This window comes from Podarcis cretensis, assembly GCF_951804945.1.
Source record: "Podarcis cretensis genome assembly, chromosome: 8".
Taxonomy (NCBI): Eukaryota; Metazoa; Chordata; class Lepidosauria; order Squamata; family Lacertidae; genus Podarcis; species Podarcis cretensis.
Window position 1 is genome coordinate 93741130 of NC_137177.1, and position 22482 is coordinate 93763611.

General features: G+C 45.2%; 1 protein-coding gene across 3 annotated transcripts in view; it reads left to right on the forward strand.

Annotated features, from left to right (window-relative positions):
- Nucleotides 1-22482, forward strand: part of ZMAT4 (zinc finger matrin-type 4) — a 284724-nt gene that overhangs the window by 205312 nt on the left and 56930 nt on the right. For 2 of the 3 annotated variants that reach the window (XM_079989032.1, XM_079989031.1), the window contains exon 5: nucleotides 2593-2820. In XM_079989032.1, the coding sequence (XP_079845158.1) occupies nucleotides 2593-2820 (228 nt within the window). Of the gene's footprint in view, nucleotides 1-2592; nucleotides 2821-18097; nucleotides 18761-22482 lie in introns of those variants that run through there. The other variant, XM_079989030.1, reaches the window with a different exon arrangement.

The window sequence follows — 22482 nt, forward strand, 5'->3', positions numbered from 1 at the left end:
TATCTTTTATATCTTTTCTAATTTCTGCTAAGGTCTCTGCAATATCTAATTTAAGTTCCTCCTGTTTCAAATTTCTCCTATCTGTTGGTGTGGCTACCAGTCCCTTTTTCCCTTGCGTGCTCATTTTGATTATCTGATTTTCTCCCATTCCCCCCCCCCCACTCTGCAGTTCCACTCTCAATATTCCCTGTAGTATTATAAGTTGCCACTAGGTGTTTCACAAGTCAATACAGTACAGTCACAAAAAACCCATTGTAATTATCTTTTTGACCACTTGGTTTTAAGCATGAGGCGCCCACAGAGAGACCAAGCGGGAGGTGAACAAAGGATAATGGCATCAGCTCCTTTTCAATAGAGTGACGCTCTCTCTTCAGCTGCCAATTCAGCCTATCCAAATTACGAAAGTCCCACCCGCCGTCTTCAGTCTCTTCCCTGACCTAATATCCACACCACTAGAGAAATCTCAAGCCCCCCCCCCCCAGAAATAAAAAAGGAAAAATAAAAAATAAAGTTCACGAGTCACCAAAGGTATGATGCAGCAAAATTCTCCGGACCCTGCCGAGTCTTCTGGGTCTCCTTGAGCTTATGCCAGTTGGAGAGATCTTTCGAGGTTTCAAAGTTGTGAGGTATCAAAGTTACTTACCGGTAGTTATTTTCGGCTGAGTCAGTGGGATTCCCCCTTTCGCAGCACACTCGAACCGCTTCTTGATTGAATTTTAAGATTGTTACTCTGTTGCAAATATTGTGTCCATAAAGCTCTTTCCCAGCTATTTCCTCCCCTCCCCAATGGGTCAGAGATGTTTAGCAAATAAATCAGTTATTGTCCTTTTGCAGCAACGTAGTCTTGGTTTTGTAGTAGAAAACTTACTGCTCCATTCTCATGCCAGCAGAGAGATGGACTCCCCCTTTTTACGTTTCCTCTGTCTTCAAAACCGGTTGTTGCCAAATAATTCCAAATTTATTCTTACTTTGTTTTGGATTGTCCTTTTATATTGGGAAATCAGCTGCCTTTTGCCATCGGAACTTGAGGCTTCTCTTAACAGGAGTAGCGATTAAACCCCCTATGCACCCGCGCCGCCATCCCCCTGGGCTTCCGAGCCTTTTTACAGGATCTTTAGCCCTGGGGGAGATACACCAGGGGTGCCGCTGGGTCCCCAGCACCCAAAACTCCCTTTTGGGGTTTTTCTGGAGCTCACAGCGCCTTTGTGAAGCTCCAATCTCCTGTTAAACTCGGATTTCCCCGTAGAGGCTAAATCCGCGTCAGTAATGGCTCCCACAGCCGACCAGAAGTCTGCTTTGCACCTTCTTTCAGTGTGATGTGTCCTTGCACTCTGATAATGCCTTCTGCATCTCTGAATGGAAGGAGGGGAGTAAGTGTAAAAGCTAGCTGACTGCACAAAGGCAACATTTACATTTGTTGCCCCCTCCACTTTTGGCCTTAGCCCCACCCACCACTAGCATGAAGGCATTTCTTCATTCATTCACTTATTTATTTCTCAATGTATATGCCACTCAACTGGTGTGGGCATTGAACCTTAATTCAAACTCGGGGTTGGGATAGTGTCCTCCATTACACCAGTAACAGGCTGTTTTGGGGGCAGAGGAAGAAACAACCGACTGTGTAGCTTATACACAGGACATAGGAAGCAGTGTATATTTAAAGCAGTTGTCATATCAATTGCCATGGATTTCCCCTCAAAGAACCTGGGAACTGTAGTCTTTGAGGGTGCTGAGAATTGCTTGGAGGCCACCCCATTATTCATCTCACAACTACAATTCCTAGAGTTCCCTTAGAAGAGGAAGAGGCTATTAAGCCACTTTGAGAATTGAAGCTCTGTGAGGGGAATGGGGGTTTCCTAACAACTCTCAGTCCCCTTAACAAACTGCAAAGTGCCCAGCAGTCCTTGCGGGGAGCCGGGATTGTTTAAAGTGGCATGATACTGCTTCAAATGTATAGTGCAGAAGTAGCCTTATGCCAAAACTGGTCCTTCTAGCTTTGCATTATCTACTCTGACTGGCAGTGTCTCTTCAGGGCTTCAAGGAGCAGTTTTTCCCAGCCGTTCCTGGAGGCACCAGCAATTGAACCTGGGACCTTCTGCCTGCAAAGCAAATTCTCCACCCCTGTGCTGCAATTCTTCCCCAGCTCTGTCCTCCAACAGAGAAGAATGGCTTCAGTATCTGCTGCCTGAAGCAGTTCCCTCACTTTGTCCAATGGCAGGCCCTGCCAGCCCTGTCTGACCACAGAGGCTCTTCCTCTGCTAGTGGCAAGATGCCACAGATGATGAGTGCTCACCACATGGCTGCATGCACCCTACAATTATCGTTGCCATTGGCCACTATGAAGATAAATGTGAAAGATAAACCATTAAGGGAACCTCCCTTACCTAGTTTAGGAAGTGAGGCTGGAGGTAGGTCTGGAAGTGGAGTGAGAAAGTGGAGTGAGAAAGAGTGGCTGGGGAAACCCAGCCAGATTGTTGGAGTATAAATAATTTGTTGTTGTTGTAGCTAAAGGTGAGAATGCCTGTTGGGCATAATTATGTAATAAAACTATTTCTTATTCAGCTCACCTGACCTGCTTTTGTTCACTTGCAGAGGCCAACCTGAGTTCCCTAAAGCAGTCACACCTGGATAGTTCTCCTGTGGTGTCTGCGCCCCATCAGAGAAGAGACTCTGACAGGTACTGCCAGCTCTGCACGGCTTGGTTTAATAACCCAATGATGGCACAGCAACACTATGACGGGAAGAAGCACAAAAAGAATGCGGCCAGGGCAGATTTACTAGAGCAACTAGGGAAGACGCTGGATCTAGGCGAGTTAAGAGGTAAGAGCCTTTGGTTTTCTAAAAGCATCAACGTGGGAACCCCCTGTGTGCTCTCCCCAGTCCTCCAAGCGTCCATGTAGCAAGCCATTGGGAGGGCTCCATGCGATTCCAGTGATTTCCATCTGTCTGTCTGTCTGTCTCTCTTTTCCTGGGGATCTGATGTGAGATCTATGAGGTCTGCTGCCTCATAGGAGTGAGTGATGTTTGCCTCCAGTTATGTGCTTCTTATACTGAGGAAGAGTTGTGGCTCAGTGGAAAAGCACAGGGGGCTGGGAGAGAAGTCTGTCTGAAACCTGGAAAGCCAGGCGGTGCCACTAGGCTCTGATTCAGTACAAGGCAGCTTCCTATCTACATACCCTCCAACATTCGTCAGATGAAAATAGGGGCATTTCTCACTCCCCCCCTGGCCACAACTGACCCTCCTTGACCCCCATTTTTTGTCATTGTCCCCTGCAAAGCATTTCCTATCAGAAGAAGGGCAAATGTTGCCACCACTAGTCCAAAGGGATACATCACACACCCCTTCACCATCCTGAGAAAAACCCTTCATCTTGATTTGATTTGATTCTTTGGTAGATTTACAAAAATAAAAAAACACACTCCTAAATTAATCTTATAAAGGGGCAGAAATAGATGCAGACACACAAAGCATTTTTTAAATAAAGAAAATCAAGACTGCACTCTGCTGCCCCATTTTTCCCGCCCAGGGCAGCCCTGCCTTCTGTCTGCACTTCAGGGCTGGTGCCTCATGCGAGACTGGGCGTCAGCAGCAAAAGCAGCCTCTCCTCCTCCTCGCCTGCTCTCCAGCATCTGCCACAAGGTGCCCAAGGGAGGAGGCCATGGAGAGGTTCCACCGCAGCCGCAGCTGCTGCTGCCACTGCTGTTGCTCAGGACAAGCACCAGTTCAACTTCCTCCCTGAGCTTGGCGAAATAGGGACATTCTGGGATCAAATCAGAAGCTGGGAAGGCTTTCATAATTCTGGGACACTTGGAAGGTATGTATCTATGTTCCTAATGGTTGGGAAAGGGCTGCTGTAGTTTAGTGGTAAACCATCTGCTCTGCATGCAGAGGGTTCAGGCCTCCTGCAGATGTCATCTTATTAGGAGGTCTGTTCCACACAATGTAGAAATCAGGCATTTAGCGTTGTGACACCTGCCCTTTGGGATGCCCTCCCCTTGAATATCCAAAAAGTGCCATCTTTGTTGTCTTTTCAGTGCATACAAGACCTTCCTCTTTCTCATTCTGCATGTGTACAGCAATTGTTTTCAAGATGCTTTTATTACCTTACCACTTGTTGTTCATCAGCCCAGGCTCCTTATTATTAGTAGATAATAAATGTAAATGAATCATCAGCTCCAGGTGGGGCTGGGAGAGACCCAGCCTCAAGCCCTGGAGAGTTGCCAGTCAGTGCTTAGACAAGGCTTAGTTTGGTGGTTGGATTCAGTAGAAGGCGGCTTCCTATACTCCTTGATGTCGTGGTGCATCTGCTTTGCATGCAGGAGCTCTCAGCTTAAATCCTTGACATCCCTGGGCTGGCTGGAATAGACCTTTATCTGAAACCCTGGAGAGCCACTGCCAGTCAGTGCAGACAGTACCGAGCTAGATGGGCCAGTGGTCTGACTCAGTATAAGGCATGTTCCTATGTGTGAATTGCCTTCAGACACTTCTGGTGGGTCTTGCCCGGGGCCACTAATGAACCATTGATGGGGCTTTATGCATCCCACAGACCACAGGTTAGGCACCCTTGGTCTAGAATATCCTACTTTAGGACGGCTGCAGACTGAAGAATATGGCCCATTTTCTACCTTGTTCCCACAAAATCCCACAGGTGAGGTCTCCCTGGGGGGGGGGAGGGTCTGCAGCCACTTTTGCCAAGGCCCATTCATTCCTCATTTTTACAGGAACTGCCCACCCAATTCCCTTCCTTCTCCGCTGAATTTAATTATGTAAAATCTAAAATTTAATTATGTAAAATCTAGACAAGACACATCTCCTGAGTTGGGGAAACATGCTTTCCCCTTTCCCTTTAACTTCCTGCAGTCAAGTACTATTAGCTGGAAGCCCATCAAATATGGAATGTTTTATCCATTTATGTCTCACTAAAGGGATTTGAAAACAGAAGGGTTTCCTAGTGCTACATTATATATAGTTTTTTTTTAATGTACTGTGTTCCTTTCCCCTTTCCCTGCCTGAGCTCCACAAAATGCAGGTTGAGTTTCTAGATGAATCTCCTGTTATTAAATCCTTCTTGAATGGGTGGCATCCTTCCCTCTGGAACAAGCACATGCCACAAGTGTTCTTCAGAATATATGTAAAACACAGAGATTGAAGCATTATCCTCTCATCTGCCCCAAGGCAGCAAATTTAGCAACATAACTCCTAACAGTATGATTATATGTGAGATGGAAATAGGTGGTTCTCTTTTATTTGCTGCGTCTCCCGCCTCGGGCAGAATTTCCTTTTATGTCTTATTCCAGAAAAACCAACAGCCTTGACTGAGAGACCCCCGTGGGCCTTATTCTCCAGCGCCCTCTGGTGCAAAACTCTTGCAACTGCAACATGAAGTGGCTTCCTGGGCTTCTTTCCTCTATGTTAGAGTGGTTTGAGACTATGCTGCCCATTGCTTTAACCTTCCCTTGGGATGCACAGGTGGTTGCCAAGGGAGTCTTGAGCTCCTGCCCAGCACCTTCGTATTAAATGCCTTGAATGATCCAAGTCTACTCAAGTCAATAGGGGTGTATGGTGTGTTGGGGGAGGGGTAGTACCTCTGGTGGGGGACATGTCATTCTCCTTCTGAGGTAGTTTGTCCTCACCCTGCTCCCAGCTCTCACCTGCGGCTCCAGGAAGCTGTCAGCAGGTGACAGCAGCCACACCCCAGGGAATGTCTTTGACTGGCCGGCTAAACCAGGTGAGGGAAGCCGATGGGTTTCAAACTCTTGGTGAGTTAAAGACTTCCCTGAATGTGAAGACAGGTGCTGGCAGATTGAGCAGAGGAGACCAATAGTGGGTCCAGCAGTCAAGAAGGTTGTTTCTGCATGTGCTGTAAATAATCATAATCATAATCATAATCATAATCATAATCATAATCATAATCATAATCATAATAAACAACTTTAATTTGTATCCCGCCCTCCCCAGGAAGTGAGGGACAAGTGGGGCTTGTCCACCTGGGAAGGGAGCCCATCTAGGAGAAGGAGAACTCTGCTCCTTAACCTCTGCTGCCTTGCAGGGTATCTTCAGGAGAAGAAAAGGCTCAGGAGTAAACCCTCCACAAATCCAGAGTGGCATCCCTAAGATGGCTGGATGGCGCCGTGTGCGCCCCTTTCCAGCAACTGTGGCAAACATTGGTGCCAAACATTCTGCTTTCCTTTGGACCACATCAGAGAGGCCAAAAAGGGTGTCTTGCTGTTTGGTCAGCCCAGAATCTCCATCCACACAGCCCAGACTTGCACATCGAGGAGATCACAGAGTGGTGTGACTTTACCCCTGGAGGCACAGTCCATTGTCTCTCAAGACAGAGGGATGGCAGCAACAACCTCTATCTAGTCATATCAACCCTGATTTGCTCCTGGTGTTCCATGGCCAACTATGGGCTCATCCACACTTCCACTTGTCATGAGTTTGAGTGGTTTACCATTTGCCCCTCTACTTTCCCCGGGAAAGTACCCTGATGAATTGGAAGAAACTGGATTGGCATTCATCCCAATACAGTGGTAAACAGTGGGGTTTTCCCAGGGAAAAGTGGCAGTACAAGAGGAAGTGTGGATGGGCCCTATGACAATGGGAACAGAAGCAATATAGCTCTTAGGAGCAGGTGATGGGGCCAATCAGAAGGAAAATGAGGGATGCTGAAAAGAAAGGGGACTCTTAGGACCTGAGGCAGCAAAATGTTGGACAACAAAAGAGAGAGAGAGAGAGAGAGAGCGCACATGTCAGAAAGATCTCAGTGCAATCTAATAAAACTAAGTTTTGCTCACTGGTGTAAAATAGCGTCTTAAAAACTAGTACAGAGCAGATGTGTCAAGTGTCCCTGAGAAAGGGTTTCCACAATGTGGATGGCTAGCTGAAAAGCCTTTGCCTCATAACTGCAGTGATATAATAAAAAATGGAAAGCATTATTATTATTATTATTATTATTATCCTCATCATTATCATCCGTGTCATTAATTTATTGATCACCTTCTAAGACACCATCTCAATTAGATTTATATATAATTGAAAACAGTTAAAAACACAGAAACTTTTGAAACAATACTAAGACCATAACAAATGGACACTTGTGATAAAAAACTATTTATCAAGCCAGGAAAGACTTGAACTGGACAGCCTTTGAACAGGCAGTTCTTAGTAAAATAAGACACATGGCTACCATATTTTCCAGTATTAACTAAAATGAACCCAAAATAATGTAAGGCATTTCAGCTTATTCCTAATTTCTTTTATTCAGTCTCTTAAAAAAAAAAGACCAAAAGTGGAAATGAATAAGTAAAAATCCCCCTGAAGAACATAACTTTCTATGCATGTAGCATATGTCCACATTCCAGAAAAATCAAATGCTTTGCTTGATCATGAGACCTGTGAAGATTTCTGGGTGGTACTGCAAAGAACTGCCGCATCTTTCCGATTACAATCCAGCACAAATATCTCTTTTGAATTTTCCCCAAAGGTTTTCACATCTGCCAAGTCAATTTCTCTTGCTCTAATAGCCAGAGGATCTAAGTAACAACAACCGGGTGGGGTGGGGGAATCTCACCCTAATTCTACCAACTGACAGCTTTTTCTGCCTGTTGACAAGCTTCAAAGTTTTGTAACAATCTGTCCCTGAGCAATACAAGAAAAAATGTTTTTGTTTTCCCAATGAGTTGCGTCACTTGAACAATGTTTACAGGCCCAGCTGTATTTAATTTTATATGAAACATCCTCTCCAGTTTTGATAATGCTGTCATTCTTCAGAAATAGTCATCGCTTCCCAAATCTAACATTTGGGATTTCATCAGTTTAATTAAATAATGATGCCATTGCACCTATAACTCCATGCCCAGGCAGTATGAAGGTTCATTCCCTTGTGATGAGAGGAATCCTAGAGGCTTTATGGCATTTTTGTAAGATCCAGCTTTATCACTACCCGAAGGAGTCTCAAAGTGGCTAACATTCTCCTTTCCCTTCCTCCCCCACAACAAACACTCTGTGAGGTGTGTGAGGCTGAGAGGCTTCAGAGAAGTGTGAACAGCCCAAGGTCACCCAGCAGCTGCATGTGGAGGAGCGGAGACGCGAACCTGATTCCCCAGATTACGAGTACCTTGGGGAGAGGGAATTCAATTCAATTCTCATTTAGAGGTCCTTCTGAACCAAAACACAGCCATCCTCCAAAATTAATTTATCTCAAAATTTTACAACACAGTTCTCCGGTCAAGTACTACATACAGAAATGCACGCAATACGGTAAAATGTGCATAAAAATGCCTATTAGTGAAAATAAAAATGCTTTATATTAGAGGTAATTGCTTTGAAAACTTGCATATTGGGGGAAATTGCATACAGAAATATGTATATAAAGGAAAATTAGCAGTGAAATGCTGATGAATTTTCATGAGAGGATTTTTTATACTGAATTTAAGATGGGAAAAATGAGAGATTGATAGATTCATCCCTTCTTACATGGCTACTTCCAGAGAAGCCAGCTAAAGAACTCAAGGGGATCCAGATTGTATTTATTATGATAAATCATACGAGGACATCTCTGGCTACGTGAAGCAATATAGAAATATAAGAAATTAAGCGGAAACAATACGTAAAGCTGAGTGATAAAGATTGGTGCTACTTTGACCAGATTTGTGGGGAACTTGGTAAATTAGGCCATAAACTTAATATTCCAGCATTGCATCAGACTTTGTGCTTGCCCTAGTTTCTTCTTTCACATTCGTGGCCAGCAGCAAGTTTGTTTATTTATTTTTATTTATTCCTTTCAAAGGAGCCTCAGGTGGCAAACAACAAAAGATTAAAGAATGGAAGCATTTTTAAAAACTTAAATCCATTTCAGTACAGGTGCAGACTGGGAAAGATCTCTACTTAAAAGGTTTGTGGGAAGAGGAAGGTCTTCAGCAGGTGCTGAAAAGGCAACAGAGGCAGCGCCTGCCTAATCTCCAAGGGGAGGGCGTTCCAAAGGGCAGATGCCACAACACTCAAGGCCCAAGTCCTGCATTTTGTGGACTGCCTGATAAAATGGTACCTGTAGAAGGCCCTCACCTGCAGAGTGCAGCAAATAGTTGAGTATATAATGAGAGACAATCTTTCAAATATTGTATTTTCAAACACTATTCTACAGATACTGAGGGACACTTGGAGAAGTGAGTGAGGGGGTGGGGAGGGACAGTGCCTAAGTTCACAAAGTAGCCTGCCAACAAGATCTGTTTGCATGAGGGTTGAAGGAGGAGATCCATGGCAGCCTAATGTTACAAGCACATCGGCAGGGGGCAAAGTTGGCAACCAAAATGAAAGAAAACTATCCAGTTTCCAATTTACTATGCAAGATGCTCCATATAAACTCCTGGTTCTCCTTTGGAACAACTTTCTGAGAGAGAGCCTCCGTGGACCTGCCTTCCCTAGCCTAGTGACCTCTAGATATTTTGAGCTCCATCCAATAAACATATGGAGGGTGCTAAGTTGGAGAAGGCTGCCTTAAGTGTTATGCATGATGATGATTATTCCATTTATATCCCATCTTTCCTGAAAGGAGCATAAGGTGACACGTATTGGGTCCCCTTCCTCCATCTTCCCCCACAGCAACCTTTGGAGGTCGATTAGGCTGAGAGACAGTGACTAGCTCAAGGTTGCCTCCTTGTGTAAGAGGAGCTTGAGAAATAAATACTCTATAAACTAATATAGCTACTTCCTCTCTTCAGGACTACATGAGGGCCCCTCCAGATGGGTGTTTTTCTGCTGGTGTAGGCAATAACATGTCATGGAGACATTCATTGTGCATCACTGGTGGATCTATACTGGACCATTGACACATCACTGCCCTTTGTTAGCTGTTCTGGGATGCATCCCCCAATGTGTCTGCACTGTTGCCCTATGGTGAGGCAAAGCAAAAGTGGGATAAAAAGAACGGAACCTCCAGGAACATTTGTGGTATGAAAAGTTGCAGCATATAATCAGGAAGTGACAGGGCATGTAACAGAAACAAAGTGGTATGTCCTCTCCAAAACTTTCTCAGGCACCAACAGTATTGAAAATGGGGTCAGGTGTAACTGACCCAGGACCACGATGGGCACAATTCATCATGAACACACAATAAAAAAGATGTCTAGAGGGCATTCCTACCCCCATCTCTCTCTCTCTCTCTCTCTCTCTCTCTCTCTCTCTCTCTCTCTCTCCACCCTTCTTTTCCTTGGTGGCTCTGCTCTTTCTCGGCTTTTGCTGGATGAAGCAATGCATAAAGCAGAAGAAGTGATGGGGTGAATTATTAATTAATATCTGCAAAGCTATTTGATTTGTTAGTGCCGGGTGTTATAAAACCTTTTTTTTAAAAAAAAAGTTTCAGTTTCTTAGAAGCTGTTTAATATGGGAAAGAGTGTTAACTACCATAATCCTCTTTTATAAATCTGATATCAGCCTCACGATTCACGATGTCCTCTTTAAGTGCCTCTTTTGATTTAACTGGTTTAGCACAGGTCAAGATTTAAAGAAGCATTTTAAAGGCATGGCATTCTCTATTTGTTTACTCTGCCCTTAAAAAATAAGCCTGCCACATGTGTATGTGGGGGGGCCACATACACACACAATCAAGGAGAAAACCTGCATGCAGTACGGGGGCGGGGCACATTGCAGTAGTCCAAGCGGGAGATAACCAGAGCATGCACCACTCTGGTGAGGCAGTCTGCACGCAGGGAGGGTTTCAGCCTGCATACCAGATGGAGCTGGTAGACAGCTGCCCTGGACACAGAATTGACCTGCACCTCCATGGACAGCTGTGAGTCCAAAATGACTCCCAGCCTGCGCACCTGGTCCTTCAGGGGAACAGTTACCCCATTCAGGACCAGGGAGTCCCCCACCCCCGCCCACCCCCTCAATCCGTTGGCCGCCACCCATCCTCCAACCGCCTCCAGACACTCACACAGGACCTTCACTGCTTTCACTGGTTCTGATTAAAAACAGAGGTAGAGCTGGGTATCATCCGCATACTGATGAACACCCAGCCCAAACCCCCTGATGATCTCTCCCAGTGGCTTCATATAGATGTTAAAAAGCATGGGGCAGAGAATGGTACCTGAGGCACCCCATAAGTGAGGGCCCAGGGGTTCGAACACTCATCCCCCCAACACCACTTTCTGGACACAGCTCAGGAGGAAGGAGAGGAACAACTGTATAACAGTGCCCCCAGCTTCCAGCCCCTCTAGATGGTCCAGAAGGATGTCTGGTTGATGGTATCAAAGGCTGCTGAGAGATCCAGCCCAACTAGACGCTGCATGGGAAAGTTTGAAAGTGGGGCAAAGTTTGGTAAAGGCAGAAATCTTGGACCAGGATTGGACCTCTGTCATCAGTGCTTTTGTGAGCTTCCCACTGGGATGATTGAAATACACTCTACTTTTGATGGTTTGGAAACTGCATTTAGTGCAGAATAGTTTGCTTCTTGTCATGGGTAAAATAGCACATCCTGACTCCAATTTTGACTCAGTTGCACTAGCAGTCTGCTTAACCAGCTCAAAGGGCTGCCAAATGACATTTTGAAGTCCCAAAGAATCCCAAGTCTACAGAGCTTAAGGAACATCTCTGCTGCATAGGCACCCTCTCTCCTCTCAGATCTACAGGGAAAGATACTGCTTAATATTTAGGAGGCAGCTATGTACTTTGATTTTCCTTCATTAATTACAGGGCAGGCAATTCTTATTTAGAAGGCAGCATATGGGGAGAGGAGATGGGTGTCTTTACTCCTCCACTGTGATTGGAATTGAAATCATCCCCATCTAGTGTGGCTTGTAGCTTTTTGGTTGCCAGTGGGAACTTTTCCCCTAAGACTCCCAGCAATGCTAGGAGAGAGGAGGGAGGAGTCTTAAGCTAACATCTTCTTAACACTGTGTAAGAAGAGCCCTGGTCGTTCAGACCAAATCTCCATCTAGTCCAGCATTCAAGACTAGAGATAGCACAGTCAGTAGAGCCTGAGACTCTCAATCTCAGGCTCATGGGTTTGAGCCCCACGTTGGGCAACAGATTCCTCACTGCCGGGGGCTGGACCAGATGACCCTTGTGGTCCCTTCCAACTCTATGATTCTGTGAGTTTATGATCCTGCAGCCTCTGGGAAGTCTGCAAGGAGGACTTCAGTATAACAGCACTTTTCCTCACTTGTGATTCCCAGCTACTGGTATTCAGAGTAGAGATGGGGAGCAATTTGACTCCTTTCAAATTTAAAGGCAAACCTACCAAATCCACAGATTTCACTTCAGTGATGGCTTTTTATAAATGTCTGTTGACAGACTGGAGGCTGTGGCCCTGCTTGCTCCTCTCACCAACCCTCCTGCCATTCCCACCCCCCACATTAATCCCCTAGATCTTCCCCTTCTCAACTCATGCAACTATGAAGCTCACTTTTCACTTTCCCAGTTCCATTACTGATGTCACCTATCTTTTCTATTTTGCTTGCAGCCAGCTTGGCACTCGTTTTCCACTTTCCCCCATGCCTATGCATCCTCCTCTCTACTCCTTTGTGCAACTCCCCTCTTGCACACAACCCCCCCCCATTGTTGTGCAACATGCATTTACTTTTGCACCCCTAACACACCTTGGCCTCAAGCAAATCCAAGATTGTGTTGCAGCACTACAAATCCTCTATTTGAGGCTGCACAAAGACATTCTGACATTTCTATTGTATAGTGAAATATACAGGATGAGCAGATGTGCTATCCTTATTTAGTGTAAGTCCCACAGTAACAGCAGTCCCACCCCCCAGCTTATGCAAGACTCTTTCTGCATATGAATGCCACCTGCTGATACTGTGCTTGGTGCCCTAACTGGGACTATATTAGATGGGTGGGATGCTCTTTGTAAAACATTATTTTTTATTCTTGCCATATACAGAAAGTGGCTATTTTTACCTATGATAAACATTAGACAGTTGTAAAAAAAAAATTAAAGGAATATTTTTACCAAAAAGCTTTTTTAAAAAAAGACAAGAATAGATCAAATCCATATGTTTCTTTTTTAAAAATAAAGCCCCTTCTCCAACCACCGTGTCTTGCTGTCATCCTCATGGGACTTATCATCAAGATTCTGCAGCTGCTGGCAAAAAAGGTTAGCACAAGATTTTTCATTTTATCACCTTAAAATGATATAAAACATTTTAAATATTCAAATTGCCTTCTGCCTAGGCTTTATCTCCCTTTTTTACTTAGAAGATTATTAATAGTAAAGTTAATCTCTCCGTATGTGAACACGAATGTGACCTGCTGTGATGAGGGAGAGATCATTTAGTTCTGACTGGCCCAGTTAGAATTGGAGTGTTCCATCTGTGAATGCTCTTATATTACCGTATTTTTTGCTCCATAGGACACACTTTTTCCCTCTTAAAAACTAAGGGGAAAAGTCTCTGCGTCCTATGGAGCAAATGCAGGGGGGAGGCAGGCAGGAAAAGCCCCCAAGAGCCGCACACAAGCTTCGCACGGCTCTTGCAGGCTTTTCCCCAGGAGGGAGAAGGGACTGACGCGGCCAGTCAGTCCCTTCTCCCTCCTTGTAGAAAAGCCCGCAGGAGCTGCGCACTCCTTAAAGGGTGCTCGGCTCCTGTGGGCTTTTGCGGTAGGTGGGGGAATTGCCAAACCGCGAGCAGCCTCTCCAGCCGGGAGAGGCTGCGCAAGGCTAAAGAGGAAGCCAAGGCAGCAAGTGGGATGCATCACGCTGGCTGCCTTGGCTTCTTTAGCCACGCTTCTTTAGCCGCGCTGGAGAGGTTTAGCTCCCGGCTGGAGAGGTTGCGCGGCTATGGCAGAAGCCAAGACAGCCAGCGGGATGGATCCCGCTCGCTGTCTTGGCTTCTTTGCTCTTTGGGGCTGGAGGGGGAACCCAGGCTTCCCCCGCTGCTCTTTGAGGCTGGGGGGGGGATAATATTTTTTTCCTTGATTTCCCCATCTAAAAACTAGGTGCGTCTTGTGGTCCGGTGCGTCCTATAGAGAGAAAAATATGGTAAATTTCTCTGCATCTGCATATCTGTTTCTGCCCAAGCAAACACACACAGAGAGAGACACTACATAGCCGAACAAGCTCATCTTTAAGCCACAGCTTCATCCCAATCTATGCACAGTCCCCTCTGATAATTGTACCCTATCACTGGGTTCCCTGTCAGTTTGGGGACTGCAAACTTAAGTGATAGTATACTTTGCATGTGTGAAAACAGCCATCATAGCTCAGTCACCTCTGACAGAGCTAAGCTATTTGTTGAACTTAGCAGCAGTGTAGTGGTAAAAGTTCAAAGTACAAAGAAACATAACAGACAGCTATTAATGTTTAATTGTTTTTAATTATTGGGGTTTTTCTTAAGTTTTTAGCTGGTTCTATTTTATCTCTGAGCCATCTTGAGTCCCTGCCAAAGAAAAAGGCAGGATACCCAAATAGGAGTAGATAGCAAAAGGTATAGCCAAGGAACTTCTACTCAGGGTAGAGCCGTTGAAATTAATGGACCTAAGTTAACCATGCCTATTCGTTTCAGTGGCTCGTCTCTGAACAGGACTAGCATTGGATACAACCCAATATACCAAATTAATGGGATCAGCTGACAGCCAGAGAAAAGTGAGCTGGCAAAGGGTGAGGTAGGAATTGGCATGCTGGACTTTGGCTGGAGAGACCTGGGTTCACACACCTGGTCAGTCGAGGGGGGTGGTTCATGGTATGACCTTGTACCAGTCCCTGAATGCAGCTGCATCCACTGGGAGTTACAGGATGCAGGAGGCCTTCCTTTCAACTCTCACTCATTGCAAGGGGGCCTTAGGCAAGACAAATATTTCAGCCTCAGCTTCCTATGATTTCCCTACAGCAAGGCAAGAAATGTGGTTTAGAGGATGGGGATATGTAGTCACGGCAGCAGTCTGCTCACTGCATATAAGTCAACTTGCTTATGTGAATTGCTTCTTTGGGAGCACAAAGGTTCCTTGTGATCTTGCACCTTAGCCAATCCTAACCACAGCCCAGGCTATGGGGAGAGACTGTAGCTCTGTAGCAGAGTGTGTGTTTTACATGCAGAATGTCCCACTTTATCCTTGGTATCTCCAGGTAAAAAGACCAGGTAGTATGTGCTGTGAAAGCAGGCAATATTGGAATAGATGAACAGATAAACTAATCTGGAATAAGGCAGCTTCCTACTGCCCAGCATGGTGGGTGCTTGTGGCTCAAAGGCAAAACAGGCAGAATCCAGGTCAGAAGTCCAGATCACACAAAGAGTAGACAGGACCTCGGAGAGTTCTAAAGGGTCCTGCTACAAGAGTTGCTGAGGATGCTGTCTCTGCTGGGTGGTAGATCCAATTGAAGCCAGGAGGAGATGGCTGGCAAGCACTCCAGGTCTCTGGTCATTTCTGAATGTTGCTCTTCAATCTCTAGAATAACTTTGTTGTAACTTTACCCAAGAGTTTTTTCTTCCACTGGGTGTGCAGTGGCAATCCCCATGCAACTCTAAGTAAAGGTAAAGGGACCCCTGACCATTAGGTCCAGTCGTGACTGACTCTGGGGTTGCGGCGCTCATCTCGCTTTATTGGCCGAGGAAGCCAGCATACAGCTTCCGGGTCATGTGGCCAGCATGACTAAGCTGCTTCTGGCGAACCATAGCAGCGCACGGAAATGCCATTTACCTTCCCGCCGGAGTGGTACCTATTTATCTACTTGCACTTTGACGTGCTTTCGAACTGCTAGGTGGGCAGGAGCAGGGACCAAGCAATGGGAGCTCACCCCGTCACGGGGATTCGAATCGCCGATCTTCTGATCGGCAAGTCCTAGGCTTGCCGCCACCTGCTCCCCTCCTTTTAGGTGAATCTAAATTCCACCTCCTCCTCTTTACTGCTGGCATTATTGGTCTAATTTTAAAATTAACAGTGAACTGCTCAAGAGCATCAGATGCCACAATAAATTTACGAACAAATTGAGAGCAGCCTCAATTTGCAATCTTGTGAAATTTTGTTTATTACACCAAGTGCTAGTTGTGATGTAACACATTAAAATCCAGATTGACCTTCCAAGAGACTTTTCAAGTTCATAAATTTAGACTCTGCTTTTGAAAGGAACTGGAAGGGAGGACGACCATTTATAAGACAAGATGCAGCTGTGCAAAACAAGATAGACCAATAAATCAAGCTGAATTCTCTCCAACATGATTGTCTCTATCATCAACAGGTATTTGAGAGGCTTTTACTGGAAGACAAGTTATGCTATGATCAGTTTGTTAGAATTCCTACTCCATGATTGCAGTCATGGGATTTTTGTCTATCACATGACGGTGTATGTTTTGACTCCACAGAGTGGGAAGTGACGGAGACAGGATGTTTGTGTTACTGTGTTCTATTGTCCTTTGTTCTTTCTCTTTGCTGTGTGATGCTAGAGAGAGGGGGAGCCATGTTGCAGTGCTCCGTGTATGTAAATAAAGTAGATTAGCCAAAATGCGGAGTTGCTGAGGTCTGTCATGCAAGCTGTGAAGACTCTGCGGATCCCTAAGTGTGCCAATGTCTGTTGTCATCAGTCGCTGTGATGTTCGGGCAGAAGAAAGATTATGGAGCTCCCGAACGAACAACCAGGAGGGAGAGAACATGCCAGTCGGGTACGTGTCTCTGCCAGGATCCTACTCGAGAGTAGGATGAGCTCCTGACAACAGTCATGGGCCCAGGGATCAGGGCCACAGACCCAGTGCCAGCAGAGCAAGAACTGAGGACTGTTTTTGTCCCGGTTGGAGTCTCCTGGAACCAGCAGCGTGAGGCAAGCCTCTTCAGAGACGGAAGCGGGGAAAGCTGCAAAGCCTGTGCCTAATAGCAAAAGTAAAAGGCAAGCCGGCAGAAGAAGGCTTGATTTATAGCCATCTGATAAGAACAGCTTGGACTAAGCTGCAGAATGGACCTTTTGGAGGGGTAAAAAAAAAATCCCAAGTCCCTGAGTTACATAGAGGGAATGCCTGATGCAGCAGGTCTTTGCCGAGAAAGTAGCCTTGATTTATGTGCCACAGAAGGGAGGACATACCCCGATGCTTATGAAGCTGGATTCGCGCAGCGGCAAGCTTTGCCAAGGCAATAGCTGTTTGTGAAACATCAGCTATGGGGGAGGGAGCAATTTCCCCCAATGCTGCATTGAAGTAGCAGGCATGAACTTTGAGAAGACAGGATTCTTCTGATTCTCCCTGTGAGTTTGGGAATGTGGGGGAGCAGTGATTTTGTTCCCAAAGCTGAAAAAGCAGTTTGATGCTGTGTCTGATGCCAACAGCCAGAGTGTGTGATCAGCAGGAATTTCATCTGCAACACACTTGGACATTCCAAGATGGCGACAGGCTATCTAGGATGCCAGAGAAGTTTGGAGAGGTGGACTTTGCTGTCTCCGATGCCCACATTATATGGGAGGCAATGGTTCCTGAAAGCAAAAGCTCCAGTTGTGTTTGGAGGCGTTTTAGAGGAAAATTGCATTGTTTCCTGTTCGGGGAGAGGACTCTCCAGAATGGAAGGAGAAGAAGGGGAACTGACTGTGACATCATCGCAACCATCACTGCAATCAGTGGAAAGCAGTGGAAAGTTTGTCCTGTGAGAAGTTTGGACAGATTCCAAAAGCCAGGAAGGTTTGCAGCATTTCTGACAGGTGACATGAAGTAAGGCCAGAGATACAGAGCTTCAGTGCAGAGATGGTGACTAACTGTTCCAGGGCAGAGGTGCAAGAATCTCTTGTGCTAGAATCTGAAGTGAAGGCACACCTTTGTGGAAGATGGGACTGGTTCACCAGGTGTGCGCCACAGAAGGATTCGATCCACCAGTTGAGTGGAGATTCGTTGGGGGTACATAGCACCTGGATCGTAGAACTGAAAAGCTGTAACGCTGTGATGTCTAACATGTTTTTCATTCCAGGTCAAGAAGCCCAGCTGGTGCAGCGTGGCTGTTCTGTTTATGGCAACAAACAGAGTGAAACAACCCAGAAGAGCGAAAGCAACATTTTACATTGTGATGTTTATTGTGTAAATGGCTTGTTCTTGCTATGTTATAATGTTAACATAGGGGATGGTGGAATGGTTCAAGAGACATGTAATGTTTTGTCTGTTAGCCATGTTTTTCATGCAGGTTGTAAGCATGAAGCTCCCAGATTGCTGCTGTCTGACATGAAGATGGTCAGATGTACCAGTGCTCAGGACAAAGCAAAAGTGGGAAGCAATATGGGTATTTTACAAAAGCACCCTATTGGTGATGATGACAGTGAAAAGGCAAACCCGGAAAAAGCCAAGATGCCAATGATTGGATCTGACATGTGGGTTCCAAAGTCACAGAGCGATATGCTCGGCAAACATAGTTTGCAAGGTCTTTCCCTGGATTCAGACAGTTTCTGATGGTAAATGTGACTAGATAAACCCGGAAAAAGCCAGGATGCCAATGGATGGGTCTGACATGTGGGTTGAGACATCACGAGGCAGGGAGCATAGATTCTTCCTGTGGTATGGAGGCTTGTACAGAGTACTAAAGCCTCATACCAAGCTGATTTTACTCACTAGGGATGTTGAGTGCAGAGCAGAGGGGGGGGGGAATGTGTGCATTTTCCTAGGATACCCCATTGCCCCATAGATACTAAGTCTGTTGCTGTTATAAACAGCAGGTGCACTGAGGTGAGTTCCACTGATACAGTGGAGGAGATGCGCCAGGTGCGCAGATCAGGAGGAGCTACGAAGGGTGAGAAGCCAACCAGGTATGCTCAGGAGTTTGCTAACACAGCTGTTGCAGATTTAGCTGTGGCTAGTGAGATATGGATGTCTCGTACACCCCAGGTAGTGTGGTTGCTGACCTTGAGCCAGACATCCTGGAGAGTGAAGTCAAATGGGCCTTAGAAAGCACTGCAAATAACAAGGCCAGTGGAAGTGATGGTATTCCAGCTGAACTATTTAAAAAAAATTTTAAAAGATGATGCTGTTAAGGTGCTACACTCAATATGCCAGCAAGTTTGGAAAACTCAGCAGTGGCCAGAGGATTGGAGAAGATCAGTCTACATCCCAATCCCAAAGAAGGGCAGTGCCAAAGAATGCTCCAACTACCGCACAATTTCACTCATTTCACATGCTAGCAAGGTTATGCTTAAAATTCTACAAGGAAGGCTCAAGCAGTATGTGGACCGAGAACTCCCAGAAGTGCAAGCTGGATTTAGAAGAGGCAGAGGAACCAGAGACCAAATTGCAAACATGCGCTGGATTATGGAGAAAGCTAGAGAGTTCCAGAAAGACATCTACTTCTGCTTCATTGACTATGCAAAAGCCTTTGACTGTGTCGACCACAGCAAACTATGGCAAGCTCTTAAAGAAATGGGAGTGCCTGATCACCTCATCTGTCTCCTGAGAAATCTCTATGTGGGACAAGAAGCTACAGTTAGAACTGGATATGGAACAACTGATTGGTTCCAAATTGGGAAAGGAGTACGACAAGGCTGTATATTGTCTCCCTGCTTATTTAACTTATATGCAGAATTCATCATGCGAAAGGCTGGGCTGGATGAATCCGAAGCCGGAATTAAGATTGCCGGAAGAAATATCAACAACCTCAGATATGCAGATGACACAACATTGATGGCAGAAAGTGAGGAGGAATTAAAGAACCTTTTGTTGAGAGTGAAAGAGGAGAGCGCAAAATATGGTCTGAAGCTCAACATCAAAAAAACGAAGATCATGGCCACTGGTCCCATCACCTCCTGGCAAATAGAAGGAGAAGAAATGGAGGCAGTGAGAGATTTTACTTTCTTGGGCTCCATGATCACCGTAGATGGTGACAGCAGCCACGAAATTAAGAGACGCCTGCTTCTTGGGAGGAAAGCAATGACAAACCTAGATAGCATCTTAAAAAGTAGAGACATCACCTTGCCAACAAAGGTCCGTATAGTAAAAGCTATGGTTTTCCCAGTAGTGATGTATGGAAGTGAGAGCTGGACCATAAAGAAGGCAGATCGCCGAAGAATTGATTCTTTTGAATTATGGTGCTGGAGGAGACTCTTGAGAGTCCCATGGACTGCAAGAAGATCAAACCGATCCATTCTTAAGGAAATCAGCCCTGAGTGCTCACTGGAAGGACAGATCGTGAAGCTGAGGCTCCAATACTTTGGCCACCTCATGAGAAGAGAAGACTCCCTGGAAAAGACCCTGATGTTGGGAAAGATGGAGGGCACAAGGAGAAGGGGACGACAGAGGACGAGATGGTTGGATAGTGTTTTCGAAGCTACAAACATGAGTCTAACCAAACTGCGGGAGGCAGTGGAAGACAGAAGTGCCTGGCGTGCTCTGGTCCATGGGGTCACGAAGAGTCGGACACGACTAAACGACTAAACAACAGCAACAACAAGTGGCTCGACACAGGTCTTGAAACCCAGAGTCTTGAAAGGGGTACAGGGTTTGTCCTCAAGGTACGGGAAACCACGCCCAAAGGGTGTAAGGGTAGACACTGTTTCTTCAGAGAGGCAAGAAACTAAGTGTGTCAATGTCTGTTGGCATCGGTCGCTGTGAAGAAAGCTTATGGAGCTCCCGAACGATCGACCAGGAAGGAGTGAACATGTCAGTCGGGCACGTGTCTCTGCCAGGCTCCTACTCGAGAGTAGGATGAGCTCCTGACACAGTTTTGATGGCTGAAGTCGTGCAGGAACATGTACATCAGCTGGTAAATGAATGTTCACTGCAGCTAAGATTGTCATTGGTGTCATCATACAGTGTGGGGGAGGGGGAGCACAAACAGGTTCTTAAATAATGTGCCCAGGGGGACAAGTTGTGTTTTCTTTTGTTGCATGTGCCTTTGTTTTGAAGATGTGTGGAACTTGATTTCTAGGAGAACGGGGGAACGTAACAAGGGGAAATGATAACAAATAACTTTGAAGAGATGGAAAAGCTTAAGCATGGGAAATTATATAAAGAAACAGAAAAACTGGAGATATAGTTATCATTACTAATATCATGGTTTGGAAGAATATTGGTGATTAAATATACATTGCCAAAATATTATTTTTAATTATAAGTATCCCTCTATTAGTGTCACCACTGATGTTGGTAAAATGTCAGAAACTGATATTACATTTCAAACATAGTAGGTTATTAAATTAAATAATGGTTCTCAAACAATAGAATTCTAGAAGCAGAAGAATTATGATAAAAAGGAAATTCAAAAATTTGTTGTGGTACAAAGGTTTCTCAGAAAACATTTTGTGAAAAGTACTCTATTCATTATAAAATGTTTCACATGGAATTAAAAACCAGATTTGTCCAGGATGATCATCGTTAACTACACTATGTCATAATGAATTTTTGAACCCTATAAACTATATATCATAAAGACACCACAATCTCCACTGTGCCTCATTTCCAAAAGGAAATATGGACCCTGGGAAAGTGCCTGGAACCCCTGGAATCTGGCACTACTCAGAGATGGGAGTGGAAGGCAACAATATTTTTGCTTCTACTTTATCCTTTATAGTGTCTAATCCTGTATTCAGCTGGGACTGCCTCTATCCATTTTCAAACAGGGGAATTAAATAATCTGTGTTGAGTTTTTATTTTCAGAATGAAACCTGCTTGTGAAAAAGTAGCTTTCAGTGGCATAAAATATGCAATAGGTCTAGATTTGTGTTTTGATTAGGTAGAGAGAAAAACAAAGTCTCCGCATGCACTCAATGAGCCTGAGTGTGAGTGACCACCCACACATGTGGCCCCTGCAGCAAAAACTGTTCTCAGTCATCAAATGAGAAGTCCTTTGCACTGTTGAGCATTTAACCTTGCTTCCTCCCTAGTTCCTCACCTCTTGCTTTATAAGGAAGCTAAATAATTGGTGCATCTAACTCCCCTTAATGTGAGACATAGGTGTGTGTGTTTTAAAATCCTAAAGCTTGTAAGGGAGAGGAGGTAGGGGGAAGGAGAACATTACTGAATATTACAATATAAATCCTGTTGAGACATTACAAATCCCCACATGGTCTGAGATGCATTTCAGATGACTCAACCAGCAGGGGATAGATAATTAAATATGCCTCTACAAAGAAATAAACTATACAACAGAGACTATCAAGGAACTGGAGGTATGCATGAGGCATATTTGAGAGTGTGCATGAAAAATAAACAGAAGCGTCTGACTCATTATGCACCTGAAATTTGCCAGAGGCTGAGGCCCTGCTATATTGCGGAGAGGATTTGCTAGGGGAGGTTTGCAGGGAGACTGCAGGAGAAGGGGAAGAGGGCTGGAATCTGGAATTAAGCAGCCAGACACTTTGACATCTCCCACCCACACTCCTGGGGTAGCAGAGGAGGAGATGTTAAGATGACATGAGATATGCTCTTTTGGGTGAATGTGCCTGTATTAATCCTGAAGCACTGAGGACAGAGGCCAAATTCTAGGGTAATTTAGAGCTGAGCTGAAGCTTTTGGAAACAAAGGGGAGGGAGCATGAAGGAAAGGAGGAAGAAATTGGCGGAGGACCAGGACGAAAAAATGTTTTAA